At 41.8% G+C, this 21,655-nt stretch overlaps 1 protein-coding gene across 1 annotated transcript in view; it reads right to left on the reverse strand.

Moving 5' to 3' along the window:
* Positions 1-743: 743 nt before the first annotated feature.
* LOC129173866 (ephrin type-A receptor 4-like) overlaps positions 744-21,655 on the reverse strand; it is a 43,254-nt gene continuing 22,342 nt past the window's right edge. Inside the window, exons 6-19 of the mRNA XM_054765135.1 lie at positions 17,119-17,274; positions 14,020-14,526; positions 9,911-10,035; positions 9,636-9,795; positions 9,447-9,558; positions 8,446-8,504; positions 8,199-8,312; positions 7,944-8,129; positions 7,810-7,871; positions 7,521-7,730; positions 6,089-6,265; positions 2,702-2,889; positions 2,451-2,630; positions 744-1,926 (exon numbers count right to left, since the gene is read on the reverse strand). Coding sequence (XP_054621110.1) covers positions 1,809-1,926; positions 2,451-2,630; positions 2,702-2,889; positions 6,089-6,265; positions 7,521-7,730; positions 7,810-7,871; positions 7,944-8,129; positions 8,199-8,312; positions 8,446-8,504; positions 9,447-9,558; positions 9,636-9,795; positions 9,911-10,035; positions 14,020-14,526; positions 17,119-17,274 — 2,354 coding nt within the window. The 3' untranslated portion in view covers positions 744-1,808. The remainder of the gene's footprint in view (positions 1,927-2,450; positions 2,631-2,701; positions 2,890-6,088; positions 6,266-7,520; positions 7,731-7,809; positions 7,872-7,943; positions 8,130-8,198; positions 8,313-8,445; positions 8,505-9,446; positions 9,559-9,635; positions 9,796-9,910; positions 10,036-14,019; positions 14,527-17,118; positions 17,275-21,655) is intronic.

Raw genomic sequence — 21,655 nt, forward strand, 5'->3', positions numbered from 1 at the left:
GCCTTACATGCTCAACAGATTTACTCTGCCAGGGAAAAGTGTGAGATACTCTTCCCCTGTTATACAGAATTTATTTGACTTTATTTGAGGTTTTGTTGTTATGCAAATTTGGAACGTCCGGACTGGAGTTGGAGGGGATAGAGAAGAAGTGAAATGAAAACGGGGGGGGGCGGACAACACAGAGAGAGACAAGAACAACAGCAACAACAACAATTGTGACAACAATAAGAAAACAACCGAAACAAAGAGAGGAGAGCAGAAAATATCAACAACCACAGTGATAATACTGCATTCAAACAGTCATACATATTAGTAGTCATAATAGTAATGAAATTATGTTATTTTATATTATATATACTGTATATTTGTAAATATATTTTTCTATTATTTTTTATTATGTTTTTAGGGTTGCATGGTGGTCTAGTGGTTAGCATGTTGGCCAGCACAGTAACAGCCTGGAGATGGGGAAGACATGGGTTCGATTCTCCCCTCCCCCCATTTCTGTGTGGAGTTTGCATGTTCTCCGCATGCGTGCGTGGGTTTTCCCCGGGTACTCCGGTTTCCCCCCACATTCCAAAAACATGCATGTTAGGTTAATTGGAGACTCTAAATTGTCCATAGGTATGAATGTGAGCGTGAATGGTTGTTTGTCTATATGTGCCCTGCGATTGGCTGGCGACCAGTTCAGGGTGTACCCCGCCTGTCGGCCAAAGTCAGCTGGGTTAGGCTCCAGCATGCCCCCGTGACCCTAATGAGGAGAAGCGGTATAGAAAATGGATGGGTGGATGGATGGATATTATATATCTCAATTCAGGGGAGGCGTATGTCCATTTTTGTTTTGGAGGCATGGCAGCATGTCATGCACTGTCATGACCATTCCAACGCCTTGATGATTCCCATAAACATTCTATGCTATCAATATGAAAACCCTAATACTGTACTGTACAAGAATGGGTTTTGACATTTATTGCAATGCAATATGGCAGTCAATACAATTCCTCTTCACTTGGCTTCTAATTTACAATATAGAAACTACATTTAAAAAAGACCATAAATAAACCAAATATTTCATGTAGCTAACGAGAGACAGACACGACTGACTGATTCTAATGAACGAGTCTAATGAAAAAAGTATAAACAAACAGCGCTATAGAAACAAAAGCGAAAACATTCAGTCTGTTAGTATGTAACTGGAGACATATTCGCCCTGACTCCTCCCACTTTCACTTTAACTTTGCATAATCAGAAAGTTCAAACAAACGTGTGACATTTAGACACAGGGGAGTCCATTATGTGTGACTTTACACCACATGCACACACGCACGCATGCGCACACACACTTGAATTTCCTGCAGTCTGAGCCTAATCACTTCTTCTGCACATTTATGTTCCCACAGCATGAGCAACACTAACACATACATACACACACACACACATGCGCACACACACATACAACACATTTCTTCAAGTCAAGCCCAAAGCAGCAAAAAAAAAAAAAAAGTCCAAAATAAAACTGGAAGTCTTTCTGCTTTCATGTCAGCCTTCACAAACAGATAATGAAATAATGCAAAAGAGAAGTGAATAAGAGGATGTGGCTTCAGTCTCAGTAGCAATCTGCGGCCACGACCACATCATGTTCTTAGAAAACTCCACAGAATGGAAGTCGACAAAAAGTGCTGCTTTCTCTCTTCTTCTCGCATACTTTCAATACGCTCCTTGTACTGGTCCACTGGTGAAACGTCTCCCTAAAGTGCATGGATGAGGTAAATGGAATTGTTTTGCACACAGGTGTGTATCCATCCTGTCCTTCAGACGGGAACCATTGTGTGCTGCATGTGCTGCATTTGAGACAACATTTCTTGCTGCACACTGGCAAGGAGTATGTCCTGGTGGGAGGGTGTGAGGATTCCCAGTCTGTCCATTTCCCTGTGAAATAAAAGTCCAAGCACGAGTCATGAGAAAAACATCAGTGGGGCACCAATCACGTACAATAGGTAGTCGATACAGTAATCCCTCGTTTATCGTTTATCTATATTTTTATCTATATTTATACATATTTAAACACAAAGCTTTGTGTTGTTTATTAGTAGCAACATTTCATCTTCTTCATTTTACATTTTGCCTTTTTGCACAATTTTTCCCTGTTTGTTTTGGTTTAATTTTATCCCTACAATGTGCCGCGGGCCAATAAAAAACAAGCTGCGGCCGCAAATGGCTCCCGGGCTGCACTTTGGACACCGCTGGCTTAAACAAACATCTTTGTTCGCTATCAGTGCGACTGTATATGCCTTGGAGCAATCTGAAAAGTTTGACCAATTCACAGATGCGCACACAATTTGCTCGTGTTCCATAATAGATGCCTGTTACTCTGCAGTTTATCTGCAGTTTAGCCCCCAGCCATTATTTGAGGAAGTTCTATCAACTAAAAGATGTCCTGAAAGTGCACTTACTGGTGTGTGAGTGCCAATAGGCTGTCAAGACTGGAGTATCCTGCTGCCACCAGGATCTCTGTATATCTCTCCAAACCGATGGACTGCAACCACTCACACAGCGACCACTTGGCTACACACATCTCTGGTAGGACTGACACACACACCTCCGGACCCACTCCTGACTCCAACATGGTGGGTCTGTGGGTGTCAATCACAGTGCGGGTGTCACGTGTGGGACCGTAATAGGACATTACGTGTCATTTGTTTACCTTTCCCCTCCGGTCCTGCGCAGAGTCCCGGGGTTGCGAATAAGTTTGTCCAGCATGTTCAAGATCTGGCTGAAAGTGGGTCTCTCGGCTCGCTCTCGCTCCCAGCAGTCCAACATGAGCTGGTGCAGGACCACAGGGCAGTCCATGGGAGCAGGCAGGCGGTAGCCTTCCTCTATGGCTTTTATCACCTACAGGTGGAGAATGGACACTCTTTATTGATACTGTATATAAATAGGGTGTATGTTGTGAAGGCCGCTATGAGAAGGAATTACACTGACAAATAATATTTAACAGTAATGTTGTGAAAGTTGACAAGTTGTTGGTGTGGATCCATCCATCCATCCATCCATCTTCTATGCCGCTTATCCACTAGGGTCGCGGGTATGCTGGAGCCTATCCCAACTGACCTTGGGCGAGGGCAGGGTACTGGTCGCCAGCCAATCGCAGGGCACATACAGACAAACAACCATTCACACTTACATTCATACGTATGGACAATTTAGAGTCACCAATTAACCTAACATGCATGTTTTTGGAATGTGGGAGGGAACCGGAGTACCCGGAGAAAACCCACGCACGCACGGAGATGCTCCACACGGAGATGTCTAACGGAGATTCAAACCCAGATCTTCCCGATCTCCTGACAAACATGTTAACCACTAGGCCACCGTGCGTCCCATTGGTGTGGATCCCTAACTAATAATTATTTCACATTGCTTTCTGCATAAAATTATAATTATTCTCAATAAAAAAATTATTTTTGTTAACGTAGAAACAGATTAATTGGATTTACATTATTTGCGTTTTGTAAATAAGTTTTAGTACTGGTAGTCGATACAAATAAATACATTGATTAGTCATACTTCGGATTCTTTCACTTGTGTGCAGTGCTTGTCCTTTAAGTAAACAGTCATATCAGAAACTCAACAAATGTGCTGCTCTTAATTTGAAGTTTCAACGCAAACATCTGCTCTGAACACGGAAGTAGCCAAAGTACAATGCTCTTAATGTTTTGCGAGATCTCCCAAAAGTTTTTTGTTATCTCCCAAAAGTTTTGCAAGCTTTTTGAAATGTGTGTTTTTGTTTTACCCATACTTTTTTTTTTTTTTTTTTTGCCGTGTCCCCTCGGGGGCTCCGTACTTTGTTTATTTTGTTTATTTTTAACATGCGTAACAAAGTCACTTGTTTCCACATTCAACATGTCTGAAAAGGAGTAAATCTTATGCCACCATTGTTATATTTCTTGTTTTAGCACAGACCTGAACTGTGAACAAAAGCACCGTCCATCTGGTATTCTTGCATACCGATGAGCAACACATTAGCTATGAAGCTGTTATGGTAAGAAACAAAGTATATAGAAAGTGTGCTTTCAAAAAATGCAAATGAGCTTCACAAAGGATTTTTTGATTTTTTTACCTTTAGAGCTCCCTTAGAAGTGCTTTCATCAACTCCATCACCTTGCATATAATCTCATAGTGCGTAAAAGTATATTACGGCACTGTGCCTGCACCCCGTCAATGTGTGTTGGCCTTGATTTGAAAGCAAATGCAGCAAAATCTCCACGAAGGAGCAGAGGTTAAACACACTCTTTATGCTTTGTTTGTGCTCTCCTAAAATATCACAGACACGGTGCCTGTTTCATGTATTCTTCTACATCAAGGGGCTTCATTGAAGTTCACATAATTGGTCTCCGTAGGAATAAACGTTTGAACACAACCCAGTTGCACGTAAATCGCGGTTTGTCAGAGCAAATGGCCAGTGAGTTCTGAGTTTGCTCTATTAGTACTTGGACTAAGAAACTACGACACTGTCAATCCAGCAGGAAGCTCTAAAAGAAAAAGTGAATTCCCAGGGAACAGAAATTGTTTTCATGCCCCCCTGCCCCATTTTCAAATACTAGCGAGAACCTGTAGTATTTATTTATCTGTACAAACCACTGTATGCGTTGCTGGCATCGTTGCAGGAATGAACACTGACGGACCTTCCAACCTTGAATAAATTATAGTATATAAAGTACATATAAAAGCATAGCACAGTGTTCCCTTGTTTAAAATAGCTCACAATAAGTGAAATTGCAAAGTAGCCAACTTTATTTTTTCACAATTATTACATATGATTTAAGGCTGTAAAACCCCTCACCATACACTTTATACACTTTTCTCAGAAAGGCGTTTATTTCTTTATTTTAATTCTCAACCTACGAGGTTGGACACTAGAACGCGTACGCGAACTCACGCGTATTTCACTGCTCTGAAAGTTTCTCTTCGTCCTGGCGCCGCTCTGCCGAAGCGTTTTTGTATCTTTGTTAAAACATAGTGTTGCTGTATCCTCATCCTCCTCCAACCGAAGACTCATTTACAATATCCTGTAATGGCAGCCTACAGCTACGTAACCTTCCATCAGCGTGGTTAGCATCCTCCTCTGCCTTGTGGGTGCATGTTTCAAGAGATTCAAGATTCAAGAGAGTTTTATTGTCATGTGCATAGTAAAACAGCAGTTATACCATGCAATGAAAATCTTATTCTGTTCATTCTCCCATGAAAAGAAAGAAAACACAAGAAAGAATAAGAACATAAGAAACATAAACACATAAACATAAATACCAATAAATTAAGCAACAACAACAGAAGAGACATTAATACAAGTAAATAATACAAATAAATAAATATCATCGACATTGTGGATTTTGTCAGGGAGAAAACTTGCAAGTCACAATGCAAGGCAAGCTGTTTGCTACCGACTAGACCAAAGGAAACACGGCCATTTGGCACGAAGGAGATTGATTGACGATGGTCTACAGCCAATCAGGACACAGAAGGCATTGGGCGGGTTCTCCCTTAGCCAATAAGGACGCAGAACACAATAGTTGGGTTCTCCCTTAGCCAACGACGACGCGGAACACAATGCGGGTTCATAAGCTCTAAAAAAAAAATAAAAGCACTAACAAACCCCCCAGTGAAACAGCGAGTCCGCAAAATATGAACCGCGATGGAGCGAGGGAACACAATATAGTATTCACATTTCCAGCAGCTCTGCAAAAATGTCATAAAGAACATAATTACTAAAATCACAAAAGAAATTAAAACAACCAAGGCAAGACATGACAGACAAGAAAAATAAGATATAGAATAAGAAAAGATAACAATAACAACTCATCTCATACGCAAGGTACAGTCAGAGTCCATTTATGTGCCTAAAGGTACAAAGTACTCTAAAACTGCCCTATGTAGAGCATATTAGCACTTTGCAAGTACACCAATACATACCACCCCAGTGCCAACATATTGTGCTCCTATGTACTACTATGATGCTGTTGTGCAACATGGATTTTGCTGGTTCTTCTGCTAGTGAGACATCTTGTAGGTTAGAGGAGCTAAAAATACTCACATCCTGGTTGTTCATGTCCCAGTAGGGTCTCTCGCCGTAGGAAATGACCTCCCACATGACGATGCCGTAACTCCACACATCACTGGCAGTGGTGAACTTCCTGTAGGCGATGGCCTCTGGAGCTGTCCACCTGATGGGGATCTTTCCTCCAGGAGAGAGGTAAGTCCCAATGGCCTCCTGGATCAATGATACAGGTGCAATGTCGTTCAGTGTAAATGCATTGCAACACATCTTTATCTTGTCGGTTGGTTAGATAGTTTGAAATTTGCTGAATCGGCATAGTTAAGTGGTTAGTCAGTGAGTTTGTAAGCAAAGTAATCAGTCAGTTATTCTGTCATTTAATCAATGAGTCATTTTAGTTAGTTTGTCGGTTGGTCAGTCATTAAGTAAGCTAATCAGTTCATCAGCCAGTCAGCTTATTGGGTAGTCTGTTTTCCAGTTAGTTAACCTATCAGTCAATTATTTAGTCAGATTGTTAGTTAGCTTGTTTTTTAGTCAATCATTTGGTATGTCAGTCAGTAAGTTATCCAGTCAGTCAATGAGTCAGGGAGTCAGACTGTCAGTTAGTTTGTTAGTTAGTCAGTTAGTCAGACACGGAGTAAAAAAATAGCAAATCAGTCAGTTATTCAGTCCAATAGTCATTTAGTCAGTCAGTCATTTAGTTAATTGGTCAGGCAGTTAGTCAGCTAGTTATACTGTCAGTTAGTCAGAGAGTGAGTAAGCCGTTATGTAGTTAACTAATCAGTCAGCCAATTAGTTAGTTAGGTTCCCTGTCAGTTAGTTAATCAGTCATTCAGTCAGTCATTTAGTTAGTTAGTCAAACACTTAGTGAGGGGTCAGTCATTCCGCCAGTTAGTCAGACAGTGCATGAGTTAGCTTGTCAGTCAATGAGTTAGTCAGTTACTCTGTCAATCAGTCACTTTGTTATCGAGTGAGTTAATTAGTTTGTTAGTTCGTGGGTCGGTCAGTCGGCCACTCAGTCAATCATTTAGTTAGTCAGAACCTTAATAAGTCAATCACTTAGTGGTTAGTCAGTGAGTTTGTGAGAAAATTAATCAGTCAGTTATTCTGTCAATTAATCAATGAGTCATTTTAGTTAGTTTGTAAATCTATCTGTCAGTCAATCAGTTAGTTAGTCAGCAGGTTAATATATCAATCACTTCTCCAGTTCTCCAGTCAGCTAGTTAGTTATTTGGTAATTTAGTCAGTACAATGGCATATTTTTTTTTTTATTACGATCGGTTGTTCTTGCTGTTGGTGTGTGTCTATTTTTCTCTTCACATCATTTGCCTTTATTTCCATCAGGTAAAGACATCCAAATGTGTGTATGGTACATGCACTGACACACACGCCCCAATAATAATAATAATAATAGTAGAAAAAGGAGGTATGAGCACAAGTAGTTTTGATTTTCATCCTCTCTGTGTCTTACCCTGGTTGTGTATGCGGCCTCGGGGTCGTCCTCCAGAACCCGACTGAGGCCAAAGTCAGACACCTTACACACCAGGTTGCTGTTGACCAGGATGTTTCGTGCGGCGAGGTCTCTGTGAACGTAGCTCATGTCTGACAGGTACTTCATGCCTGAGGCGATGCCACGCAGCATGCCGACCAGCTGGATCACCGTGAATTGGCCGTCGTGTTTCTAAACGGTGACAGGATAAATGATGATCGAGCGTCAACTTTGCAAATGAAAAATGAAGACATAAAGGGAGTTAATGTACCCGAAGAAAAGCATCCAAGGATCCATTTTCCATGTATTCTGTAATGATCATTAGTGGTTTACCTAAAAACACACAGAATAGTCATTAGAATTCATTATGATCCTATATTGCTGGGGCGGTTTGCGGCAACTCACATCTGGTGACAACACCCTCCAGCCTGATGATGTTGGGGTGGTCAAACTGTCCCATGATGGAGGCCTCAGACAGGAAGTCACGCCTCTGTTTATCCGAGTATCCCGCCTTCAGACTCTTAATGGCCACGTACACTTCTCGCTTTCCTTGCACACGTAACCGCCCGCTGCACACCTCCCCGAATTCTCCTACACAGCAAACAGCAAACGTCAGCGCCAAGTAAGCAGGCGTGTGTAGGTTTATGCGTATGTGCTAACCCATGCCGATAACTCTCTCGATGTGAATACAGCTGACGTCAATCTCCTTGGCAAACTCGTGGATGGCCTGATCTGGGTCCTCGTAGGTGAACGGGTCCACGTAGATCTTCACTCCTGCCGAGGAGGATGATAGATGTAATTTGTGTAACAGTAGCATACGTTACATAAATGTCTTTGCTTTTGTGGTGGATAGAATGCATCTGCTGGGTTTGTGTGTGTGTGTGTGTGTGTGTGTGTGTGTGTGTACCTGGATTAAGATGCTTTTCTTCCTCTGAGTCTTGCTTGGTTTTACTGTACTTGCTCCTCCTGATCATAAATTAGTTACATTTAACACACAAACAATGAAAATAAACATTGTCATTTGTGCATGTTTGTACAGTTTTCAGCAAAGTGATGACAATGAGAAGAAAGAGCAGCAGGGACGCAGGCCGTGAGCACATGAAAGCGTTCTGGGAAGTGGAAGGGGAGGAGAAGTAGGGGGTAGTGGGGAGGCAGGGGGAGGCCTCAGGTAGTGGGAGATGAAAGGCGTTTTCCACTAAACAAAGAAACTGTAAAAAAAAAAAACTCTTTGTGGCTGAACAGGAACAGGTGTGTGTATGAATGTGCATCTGTGGGCACCTGCTACGGCTTTGTGTGCCAGTGTGTGTGTGTGTGTGTGTGTGTGTGTGTGTGTGTGTGTGTGTGTGTGGGGACGCAGGCACACACACAGCACACAAACGCACACAAATAGGTGGGACAATGATGACAAGTCAGGGACAAAGGGATTATCACTGTCTCCACTCTAATCCCCCTTTAAAAAGCTGCAGGTAGCACACACACACGCGCGCACACACGCACACACACACACACACACACCTTATTTAGCCGAACAATAGCAGCATCTCTGAGCGATAGTGACGGATTGGTCATATACATTATTCATAAAGTATAAACTCAATGGACACTTCATTAGGCACACCTGTACAGTTTAATGGCTTTTACACAGACAATATGTCACTAAATTGAGAACAGACCTCCATGAAGATAGAACAAGCTCAACATAAATTAATAGACAATTCAATGTAATTATTATGTATTTTTTCACATGTTTATATTTAAATTTACTGAATTATTCACTGAGAAATTTAAGAAATTCCCTGATCAAAAGTCGCATTAGGGTCTTTTGTAGTGGATCTCATTAAATGTAGTTGATGTTATGGATGGCGCATGCGCATGCCTACGGACGCTTGTGTGTTTGCATGTGCATACCTGCGACTAATAATGAAGATGGCTGCCGATATGAGCAACAGAATTCCAACCCCGCTCACAGACAGCAGCAGGAAGGCGGAGTTGACTCCTTCTCCAATCAAAGGGAAGGGATCTAAACAGGAACAAAGGCACCATTTTATATTCCTTGCTAAAAACTTACAGGTGATTCACCAAAAACAAATGTTGTACCTGAGTTGGTGGAAAATTCAAAGGGGGCGCTGAACTCCCCGTATCCGGCGGCGGTGCGAGCTCGCACATGAAACACATAGACGGTAAGTGGGTTGAGGCCTGTGACATCCACGCTCCGAGAGAAGGTCCTCATTATGCGGTAGGACCTCTCCTTCTGATCCTGATTGGATTGGACAAAAGGACCTGCTTTTGAATGCCTGACAACAAATCCATCTGACGAAAATATTGGCATTCCAGGCAACTAGCTGGACTGCATTAACCTGCCAACCGCTCACCTTCTCATAGAACTTGACCTCATATTCCAGGATGACCCCGTTGGGTTGATCGGGCTGTTGCCATGACAATGACAACGTGTGCCTGGTGACATCAGTGACTTGGATGGACGACACCGGCGAGGGAGCTAAGAGAGAGGAAGACATTAGGACTCTTCATTAGGTACACAGTCTAATGGCATCCAATACAAGCGCTTTATCAAAAAAGGCAAAGAGGTATCATTATAGCCCTTTATTGGGCATGGTGCCATCCTATTTGGAACCTGAAATGAGCTTTCAAATGTATCTTCCCTTGGAACCATCTCTTCTCTCACACAATCAAGAAGAAGAATGGGAATGAAGACCCATATATGGCATATTATGACAATGTATCACATTATTCAACTAAGAATACCTAATACTTAATATTATGGCCAGTAGTTGTGAGCAGGAGAGAATTATGTCACTTGTGTGGTATTGATTGTTGATTAATCGTGTCTTGAAGGACTAATTGCAACCAGCAGGAGCACTGTTGATTCAGTCTCAACTAAAGGACATTAACTCCCCCAGGCAGTAGTATTCTACAACGCTGCCATTGAAACAGGATTTCAGAACATTCAGAAAGAGCTTTGTTCATTGCATTTAAAAAGATTATTACAGTCATCCCTCGCCACATTGTGATTCGAATTTCGCAGCTTGACTTTATGAAAAACATAATAATTAATACAGCATGCTTTTTCGTGGTTGAATACGGTCTATTAGTCCAAAAATATGCATATTTAAGTGAATTGTCCGCATTTTTTTTCCCCTAAATTAAGCATTTTCAAGTATAAAACTGGCTAAATGAACTAAAACACAAATATAAGGCATTCAGAAGACGCATTCAAAGCCGCTGTGAATGATATGTAGTATTCTGGTCACTGTTATTCTAATGCGCAATGAAACACACAAGTGCCATACTCGATCGCCAAAACAATAGGCTTTTATCGCAGGTTTGAATTACAACAGGCACAATGATCCTTAACTACTACTACTGGTGCGGCCGTAACCCACGGCGAGCTAAAACTCAACTCTGAACCCCTGACGCCGCTTCCTGTCCACCCGCCACTACGCTCCCCTAGGGAAACTTATTGAAACACACACAAACACGAGTCTTATTTCTGTCTTAAATGGGTTATTTTCTTTTGTTATATCTACTACATTGGGTAAAGGCGACTGTAGGGCTGTTAGTGCACGTTTAGCCATATTTAGAAGGTCATAAACAGGTCGCCTATCCTCTAACTACAAAAAAGTTTCCATTTATAAAGAAGGAATCCTACTTTGCGGAACCAATTAACTACAATAAACGAGGGATTACTGTAGTTCATTTTTCCCCATAATTGGTCAAGGAATTGAAATGAGACAAACACCAATTCCTAATAGTCAGTCAGCGACATCAAATATTAAATACTTAGATAGATGTATGGCGAACCTTTCCCGACACTCCCTTTCACCCAACTCCTGGGAGTTGACCTCAATCTTATTCTGTCCCATTCCATCGAGGCAAAACACCTCACTCAATCTATAGTTTTACATTGTTCCATTTTTTTTTTCTCATCTGTCCCTTCCCCTGTTTGTTCTCTTTTGGGGCTGGTCACATGACACGGAGCCATATGGTGGTGCGGGTTGGACTTGACACATCCCAGGCATACGCTCATGTGGAGCACTCCCAGCTAGAACTTATTTCCCCGGGGCACCTCAAACTTAGCAGGTGTGCCACTTTCCAAATGCCACAGCAAAGTGAAGACAGTTGAGATGTAATGACATGCAAAAAAGTAATGAAGGGCATGTGTGGGAAACGCCACAAAGCCTCAGCCAACACCCTCACAACTAAAATGAAACACGCCATAAAATCTGGGTGACTGGAAGAAGTCGTTTATACATACATTTATAGCTTCCTGTCGCTATTTTGCGTTGTGCTTTACAATTGTGAATACACAGCTCTTTCTATTTGTATTTAAGTCATTGATGTACAGAACATCTCCCAGAATGCTTTCTGACATCCGCTTGAGAAGGCTCCTATAATTAATTCAGCCGTTGTTGAGTGTAGGAGGACAGCGTAATAACGATGGCAACGATAACAGTGAGAGTAAAGCAAAGCAGCTCCCTTCCAGAGAATGGAAGGCAACTGTTTGCACTTTTATTCATGCTGAAATAATGATAAACAGTATTTAGTATATAAGTTTAATTTTAAAATGTATAATTCTTTCAATAGGGGTAAAAAAATATATATATATCTGAGCAGGAACAAACAGATGCTGTGAAAAACAATGCTGTTTTTCAAACTCGGTCATATTTTTAAAGTTTTATTGTTCTTTATTTTTCAACCCATTCCAGTTTTGTTGGACACAAAAGTACATACAAAAAATGTCCAATATTAATTGGAGGTTTTTTTGTTTAACAGTGTGGAACAGCCTGACATTAAAAAATATTACGCAAAGCCACGGTTTTTAAACGATATATCCACATAAAAGCAAATTGGAGGTTGTAAAGTGCATGCCGTAGCAAAAGGTGGCACTATCACTTCTCAGTGTAGGGCCCTTTTACCCAATTAAAATTGAGGAGAAAGTCATTTCGGGAAAAGGCACAGCAACGGCAATGGGGAAATTGGGGACATGGAAATGATAAATGTGAAATGTTTTTGTTTTTTTCTTCCAGTTTTTACAATTTACATGCAAGCACTAAGTTATGGAATATCTTCATTCTTGGAAAAGTTTCAATTTTATTTGTGATCTAATAAAGTGTACATACAGTATCATTTTATCATAACCCTTCTCATGCCCTCAGAATATTTCCGAAGGCACCTAAAAGGGTCCCTGACATGATTCATCAACTTTGCTTAAATATGTTATATGTTGTTTGTAATTATGTTCTACATTGTTCAATTTTTGAAAGCGAACTGTAAATTCGTAAAAATTCCATTTATAGTTAATGGTGGCAGCCATGACAAACTAGCTCGCAGCTCAGCCTCATTCACGGAAGTGACGTCATCGGGGTGACATCCCTCAGCTGAAGCAAAGTAAACAGTGATACTGTAAGTTAGTTCTTTTCCCAAAAGAGGAAGGTTTAAGACAACAGTGCACGAAGCAAGTGCAGAGAACGAGAGACAGACGGACGCCCACCTCAAGTTCTGTTCTTTGCAGTAATAACTTCACTGACACTTGCTTCAAAAGAACACCTTTACAAGAAGCATTTGGCTTGAAGGTACGGTGTAAATGCATTTTGAAAAAAGATGCTATTCTGCCGGTACATAGGAAAAAAAACAAGACAACGAAGAATGACCACTACATCAAAGTTGACACAAGACAGTAAGTCATGTCTGCTAAACATAATGTCTTCTAAACACTATTCCACAATAGCGACAAGGCTGCAAAGCATTAAACATGTTACACAAACATCTTTTTGACAGGGATATGTTTACTGTGGAGGGCGGTGAACATTCATCCTTGACGTGCAACAATCAAACAGGCTATAAAACCCCCTTTAAGCTCATTAAGACGCCGATTTCAAACAATAATTGAAGGATAAGCAACTCCAGAGTAATTTACGCTTACAATTCTGTGTTTGGAAGGTGACTAATCTTCATCTCCATGTCTTAAGGCTCAAATCCATGTTCTGCAAGTTCTCTATTTCATCGCTTAATGTTTCTTCCTTCTCAAAAACTATTGGCACATCGCTCAAATCTTTGCTATAATCACTGTAAACATCCTCTGTCTCGTACACCACCGTGGCTGTTTACCGGAGTGAACATATGTAACCAAAGTTGATGAATCATGTCAGGGACCCTTTAAAGGCCACATGCAGAGAAGAGCACTTACAGTATATACATGGTGAGGCAATAGTGGTGATCGAAATTTGTGTTGCAATGATCTGGAAAGGTTGGAGGAATGTTGCAATGTTTAAGGAGGACATTTGAAGCATTTACAAGATTAAACTGTGCTAATAAATGTAAGTAAGTAAGTGTAAATATAATAATACTTAAAAGATGTTAATGTATATACAGTGCAGTATGTCGACCCATTTCTGCATACTTCCTATAGACTGACTCTTTGTTATTGCAGTCTTGAAGAATCAAGCAATCCGAGTGTTCTTACCTGCTTGATTGGTGGTCACAGAGACAGACACACTCTGAGTGGCCCCTTCAGCACCAGCCTGGGAGACCCCGTTGCGTGCTTGCACAATGAAGGTGTAGTGAGTGTGGGCCCTGAGCTCGCTCACCACCACCCGAGTGCCCCTCAGGCTAGTCTGGCCTGGAGAGAACAACACGTCTGAGCTGCAAGTTTGGCACAGCTGAGAGCCCGAAGCTGGTCTGGTGGATTCTCTCTGATAGACGCCTCTGCCTGACTGGACTTCAGGTCCCACAATCCCCTGGTCCGACTGCATGCCCTGGCCAATGTGCTGAGCATCAGGCTGGGTGACACTGTGATTCCAAGAGAGGCCTTTGCCACTTGTCTGAGCGTGATTGCCAGTTTGACAGACGAGACACTCCAGGTTGTAGCTGATGTCACTTCGACCTCCCAGTCGGCGAGGGGGGCTCCACTCCAGAACGACAGAGGTCTCATTCACCACTGAAATCAGCTGCTGTGGAGCTGATGGAGGCTCTGAGGAAGAGGAGGAGAGAGGAGCTTATTAACAGGATTACAATACAGTGAAAACTTTTTTTTGCCAAAGTTACACAAAAATTTTTTAGTTTCACCAGCTGGGACGCGTGACATCACTTCATAAGACCAACCCCAGTTGAAACTAGGGCTGCCTTTGACGAATCAGATTTTGTCCATAGTCGACTAATAGTCAAATATTGTTTTATGTTTTTTTTTAAGAGCATCGCAAATGGCAATCTGTATAAATACACATTTCATCTGTGACTTTTTTCACCTCAAAAAAGGGCTAAAACACTCAGATAAACAAATAAACATGGTATGTGTGCAACAACAGCACCTGTATTTTCTTAGTGACAGAAGTTGACAGATGCACAGCCTTTGGTCTTGCCTGTTTCAGCCACTGTTCAATCCGCCCGAAGTGTGTGGCAGTCGGCTAGCTCAATAACATTGTCCGGTACACCGCTGTACAGTCATGCAACTGTGAAAATTAGGACTTTGCAGTCCAAAGGTTTTTTTCACTAAAGACCGCACATTAGTGAGGAAAATGCTCAGTAAGGAGAATCTGTGCTAGCTTTAGCTTAGCTTGTATTCTGCTGTTCCTTCCTCGCCTTCGGTTACGTTGTCAATATCGCTCAGTGTTGCCAACTTGCCGACTTTGCGGCTAAATCTGGAAACATTCCAAACCCTCTTGGTGACATGTTTTCTCCAAAGCGGCTCGCGACAAATCTAATGACTTTTTCCAACGTCTATGGAGAGTTTGCTGGTATTTGAGAACTTAAAAGTGAAAGCACGTATTGTTCTGCCATTCCTGTTCTCACTGAGGGCATATTGGAGCTCTACGCATCCATGAATCACGCATGCGTGAGTCGCGATGCTGCCAGGGGTGGATTACAACCTTAAACGTTTCTTAATCCTCATTAAATTACTACTCATTAGACTCAAGCCTTATTCGTGCTTGGTCACTTACCTGTCAGTGTGTTAGAATGTGTGACGGGAGAACGTTGTGTGATAAATCAAACAAATAGTCCTAACTGCAAGAGGCGCTGGCTAAAATATTTTAATTATTTTATTTGGATGTAGTGGTGGCCAATTTTAAATTGACAAACCAAGAATAAAGTTTATTTGTAGTTCTAAACGTAATTAAGGTGTTTTTACTCACTCTCTCCTACGAGGTTATGCTTTTTTCCTACAGCAGCTGTTACAACATGATATGCAAATAATATACAAATTATCCAACGACATCATCTAGCGACTTTTAGGACAGCCAATAGCTACTTTTCTTACTGAGGAGTTGGCAACAGTGATTCGGCTTGCGAGCCCTTCCACCCAGCTGGCTGGTGTGTTTGGACTCCGGTACTCTGAACATCTCAGGGACGAGTCAAACATCGGTGATAAAAACGTTGGCGCTGAGAAATCCAATATCCAAAAGCTCTTGTCGAGTGTAAGATGTTAAACCAGATCCGACACGAACAAAATAATAACTACAAAACTGCAAAGTTGGAAGAGATGCTGGGCTTCACTGTGTGTCTGCACCGCCATCCTTATATTACCATGCGCCCTCGAATCACACTCCTCCAGATCAAATCGTCGAATAGTCAACTATTCTAAGACACCCCTAGTTGAGAAAAAATAACTCAGAAAGAATAACTGTGCAGCTGTTATGCTATTCAGCTTCTTGAGACAATACAAAGGAGGACCAGCATCAAAAAAGAGTGCTCAGAAAAGAAGAACATAAGAGGCAAACAAGAAGAAGTTCTGACGGTTTTGTTGCTGCTGACAATCGTTAGCTTCTCTTTACACTTGGGAGAAATGTGACAAATGTTAAAACTAAGATGTGTAAGGCGGTTATGAATGCATTGTGATTCTGTAATTCATGTTTAAAGTTAAGAATATATAACTATATTGGCTAACTTATTTTTACACTTGTATGACAGTTATATGTATTTACATTGCCTGTAAATACTGGTTTTATGATGACTGGATTTTTTTAAAATGGGAAAACCGATTTCAGATCAGAGGTCAACTAGCATCCCGAAACTGATTGCGTTGGGTTCTTTTGTATTTGCTCACATTAGCAGTAAGTGTTGTACGTGGGGGGGGGGGTGAGGCTTCCGCGCGTTTATGGCAGCAGACAAGAAATTTTATTGTTCAGTTTCTTTTTTGATGGCCCAACATTCTTTTCTGCGGTATTTCTTTTTTGTGTTTGTCATTTTTCCCAAGCCAAGAGAACCACGTGCTCCATATAGGCATAATTAAGTTTTACGACTGAGGTCTCCAAAGGTCTCCAGCGCAGGACTTCACTGAGAGGCTTAGACAAGCAGACAAGGAGAAAGAGGACATTTATTCACGTCAGAGATCCTTAACAGGATGTGGATGGTGGTTTAGTCATAAGTAACACGATCACCAAACAAGAGCGCCATTTAGACAAGTGCGTGTCTGCTGCCTGTGTTTTGACGGTGGGGGAGTGGGGGTGGGGGTGACGCCCAATAGCTTGCTTTTCTCCGCAAGAAACATACATTGTCTGTTTTCACAAGGGCATTGTTTCACTAGTATGTTTCCCCTTATGGCAAGTTTAGCAGTGTGTGTTCTTACGGGAGCAAGCCATGGAGGGACTGTCGCTGTCAGCTCTGAAAAATCCGGAGTGGCAGTCACACACCGTCGCCCCTTCTCGGAGCGAGTAGCTGTGTGGAGGACACTTGGAGCACCCTTCATCAGATGACCTGGACTTGTAGAAACCAGCTGTACACGCTGCAGAACAACACACATAAACATTAGTCAAAACATAGCAAAAGTCATGGGTCATACATCGGAGTGACACACCAAAGTTCATCCACATCTGTTCAATAGGTTTCAGGTTGAAGTAACACCACCCACCAATACTCAGCGCACTGTGGAGGTTTTAACCACCAATTACGTATGGAGCATTTTGCTTGAATCCCAAGCTGGAGCAGCACTGATGTGCCAGCAGTTTTCCTGCAGCTAATCATCACTGATCATCAGTGAAGCTGTTAATACAGGAGGAAAGGCAGCAATGCGCCGGCTAAATCAAGCGGAGAAAGAAGACCGCAGGCGACCTACTCGATCATGCTGGAAGTGAGAAAATATTAATGAAATAAACGAATGTTGCAAATGGTTATTGTGTGTGTGTGTGGGGGGGGGGAGGGGGAGGGGGGGGGCAGACATTTAGTAAACTAGTAAACACAAGCGTAAAGACTGTCCTGAAGTGACTTTTTCAACCTATGTGTCCTTATGTCAATAACCCGTCCATCCATTCTCTACCCTTGTTGACTGACATTCCTAAAGGTTTGAAGAACATAAAGCGAAAATGTTACCTGCTCTCGCAAAAATTAAAGATTAAAACTTTTTTTTATAGCCTGGCCAAATTTGTATGAATGGGTACAGCTGGAAATGACACAAGAAAGAAGACTGCATGATGTTAATAGTGGGGGCGTTGCAAGATTAAAGTGTGATGAGATTTCTCGTTTAGAAGAAAAAATAATAAATGAAAAAATTCATCACACTAATTGAAAATGAACTCGATAATTTTGTCGGTTACCATGTGCATGCAAGTCTGTTTCCCTCATCTATCGCCTCCAAACAGGCAGGAAGAGTGTTCACTCTGTGCATTAGTTCAGCACCTAAATGCTTCATAGAACATAGAATGGAGTGAGACCTCTTCTCATACATGGCGCAGCGCTAAACTGAAGCTAAAAGGTATTTTTTTCTTCAGAAATAAATCCTGCTTCTCTGCTCATGCAAGGAAGCGTTTAATTACTGCTATTTTCTTTGCTGATTATGGTGACCTCCTTTTTATGAATGCGTCAAGAGCATCTTTTAAAAAAGCGCGACACTGTTTACCACTCCGCTTTACGCTTTATGACTGTATCCTTGTATGCCGCAGCTGAGTTTCCATTCCGGGATATTTGCAGGTGGACTCATTGGTTGACTTTAATTTCTAAATGTATTCTTGAACTCCTACCATCTTACCTCTGCACATACATGCACAAATATCAACAACAGTCTGCTCTACGCTCAGAAAAATGTACTGATGATTGTTCCTAGAGTCAGAACAGAGTTGGGTAAGACACCCTTTGCATGGAATGATCTGCATAATAACTTAGACTTATCTCAACTTGTTACATTAGGAGAATTTAAGGCTACTTTGAAGGAATGTGAAATGAATGGGCTTGGCCAATGTAACTGTTTTGTTTTTGTTGGGAATGTTGTACTGTATGTTGGGAATGTCTTGTCAGAAACTTTGTGTTATGCTGCCGTCTAGGCCAGTGTAACCCGCCCTGTTTCGCACCGCCCGCACCAAAGCTCGAACACAGGACCTTCGCAATGGGAGGCGAGAGCGCTGACCACACGGCCAAAAGCCCGGACTGTCGACTGCGTGTTCAGCGCAGCTCTTAAGACAGAGGGAGTGAGGTTTTACCAACGTACACTTGCACAGCCTCACAGGCTGGCATCCGTTACACCAGGTCACTCTTGTAAAAGAGATTTTTAATCTCAGTGAGGTTTATCTGGTTAAATAAAAGATGATGAGCAAGGGAGCTTTGTGAGGAGCAATGCACTGTAGGGCAGTAGAAATTGATTGCAAAGCCAAGTGGCACAGCCCAGATGCAATCGAGCCAGTGTGCCGAATTTGTTTGAAAGTGGTGGCGACATAAAGGCAACACGGCTTGCCCACCTCAAACATATTGACCCGACCCAGTTTTCTCATCTGGGAATAAACTACACATCAAGATGCTGAGCCTTTGTCCTGACAGGCAACACTCACGTTTGATCGGCCAATTAAATACAAGCGGACCAGCTCAAATTCGCGTGCGTTCACAAAAATTGTAGTTTGCTACATCACAAAAGAAATGCTGCTCTTTAACACAGCTGAAACGCCAGCATTTCCACAAATGGTGCAAACGTTTGACAGATGTTTCGCGTCCAAAGTACCGTCCGGTTTGTTTATGCTGCCACCATGGATCACGCGACCAAGACGAAATCTTGGGATACTTGCACGTGATCGTGCAATGCATTGTGGGCCGTGGGCTCCATTTTCGAGCAACAGCATTTGTTCATGTCAGAGTTGCGGAGAGATACACGGCGTAACAAATACACGGACCGCACAAAATAGAAAGGCGATAGACAGTACCGACACAAGGGTGCAAGACCTCCAAATTATGCGGCTTAAAGAAAAGACCGTCGTCATTTCAGAGGTATGTAAAACAACACACGGCTGTGTTGGCACGAAATGACGACCGTCCCGCACAACTTATTTACACCTTGTCAAGTACTGTTTACATCTCGTGGATGACAATGCGCAATGCGTACGCGGTCTGTATTGTTCCTGCGTGGGTATGCACTGTCACCACCACTTCCTGCATCCCTGAAGCGGTAGTGGCGTTATTCGGTCCCACTGTGTCCCGCTGCGTCCCACGTGACGCCACGCAACAGCAGGCATTACCCTTAGCGTCAGCATTTTTTACACATAGATCGTGGTGCGTTTGCGGTGCTTTTATGGTTTTTACATTAGTCAAGTATGACAGCAACACTGGGTTTTCTTGGTGAACAAATTGCTGTTATATGGTTGTTATTTTGTCCAAGGGTCTCCACTACAGTTAAAATCATGTTAAATGTTCTCCCTTTCATCTGTCATGTTTGTGGCATTGATTTTTTTTTATGTAAAACTGTGCACTTTAAAAAGACCTCTCTGTATAGATTTTTGTGGCATGAGTGCGGAAACAGTTGCTCTCCAATGGCCTCCAGTCTCCTCTCCTCCATCTTTGCAAAACTAGGTAAAAGTGATGTTAAATCAGTTGTCCATTCATTTCTCATTTGTAGTTATGTTTGCATTATTTAATAAAAAAACTATGAAGATTGTCTAGAAAATGTGTTTTGTGTTAACATTTTTGGTTGTCTGGAACGAATTAATTGGATTTACATTATTTTCTATGGGAACATTTTCTTCGGTTAGAGTCTGTTTTGATTTGAGTCGCACCATTGTATAACCAAGGCACCAGTATACAGTATATCAAAACAACATCCAACTTGTTTGTATTGTAACACTGCAGTTGTTTCACAAATTTTGTCAACATGAAAACCTTTAACTTTTTTCTTAATAATGCACAAGTGAGATTCAAATTCAAATCAAATTGATCTTAGTTTAAATTTATTTAGTTTAGTTTGTACCTTGGATTTAAAATACATCTTTTGTGACACCAGTCCTGGAACTTCTGCGACACACCTTGGAGCCATCATTTTCGCTCTGACTTGACTTGATGTCTTGTTACGAATACGCCTGTTTGCCATCCAAGTGACTGACTGCAGACGTCATGTACAACCCAGCCTACTCTTCCACTTCCTCGCAGGTACCGTTTGATTTTAAGTGAATCAGTACTCGGTATTACCAGGAGTACCATAAAAGTACTGAATTCAGTACCCATCCTTGAAAGCCACTATCTGCAACTGGTTCAATTTGTTTCAACCAAACAATACAACACCACCACTGGCTAGCATTTGTTACCAATAGCGGTTTAAAAAAACAGATTGTACAAGTTTTGTTTTCCCAATTACGAGTTAAACTGCATAAAAATTGTTGTGAATTTTCCTTTGGCCCGAATAAAGTAACTGGCATTCATGGCTGTCACTCTGTGTCTGGTATTCACACACATGCCCGTAGCGCGTACACACACACACACACACACACACACACACACACACACACACACACACACACATAAAAGCAGTCTCAGAGAGGGGACCAACAAATTACATTCATGTTGTTGTTGAGCTAGGCTATACATTCAATGATAGCAAAATTGCTATCATTAGCTGACAACAAACAACTAAGGCATGTCTGTGTTACGTGGGGTTTACTTTCCGTTCTCAAAGCAGGAAGAGGGTGGGATATAATTCTTGTAGCACGTTCAAATGCTGGCAACCAGGAAACCTGTTGCATAAAATGTCTTCAACACATTGTTCTTCCTCTATCATTTGTCATTTGCAAATTTGGCTTGGATACAAATCGTTTTTGTCTGAAATGTATGTACCTTTGACTATTGGAGTTCAATAATTAGCGTAGTGAAGACAATATCTTCACGGACAAAGACTGACTCCTGCTATGCAAAAACACTTC

This window comes from Dunckerocampus dactyliophorus, chromosome 2 (assembly GCF_027744805.1).
Source record: "Dunckerocampus dactyliophorus isolate RoL2022-P2 chromosome 2, RoL_Ddac_1.1, whole genome shotgun sequence".
Classification (NCBI taxonomy): domain Eukaryota; kingdom Metazoa; phylum Chordata; class Actinopteri; order Syngnathiformes; family Syngnathidae; genus Dunckerocampus; species Dunckerocampus dactyliophorus.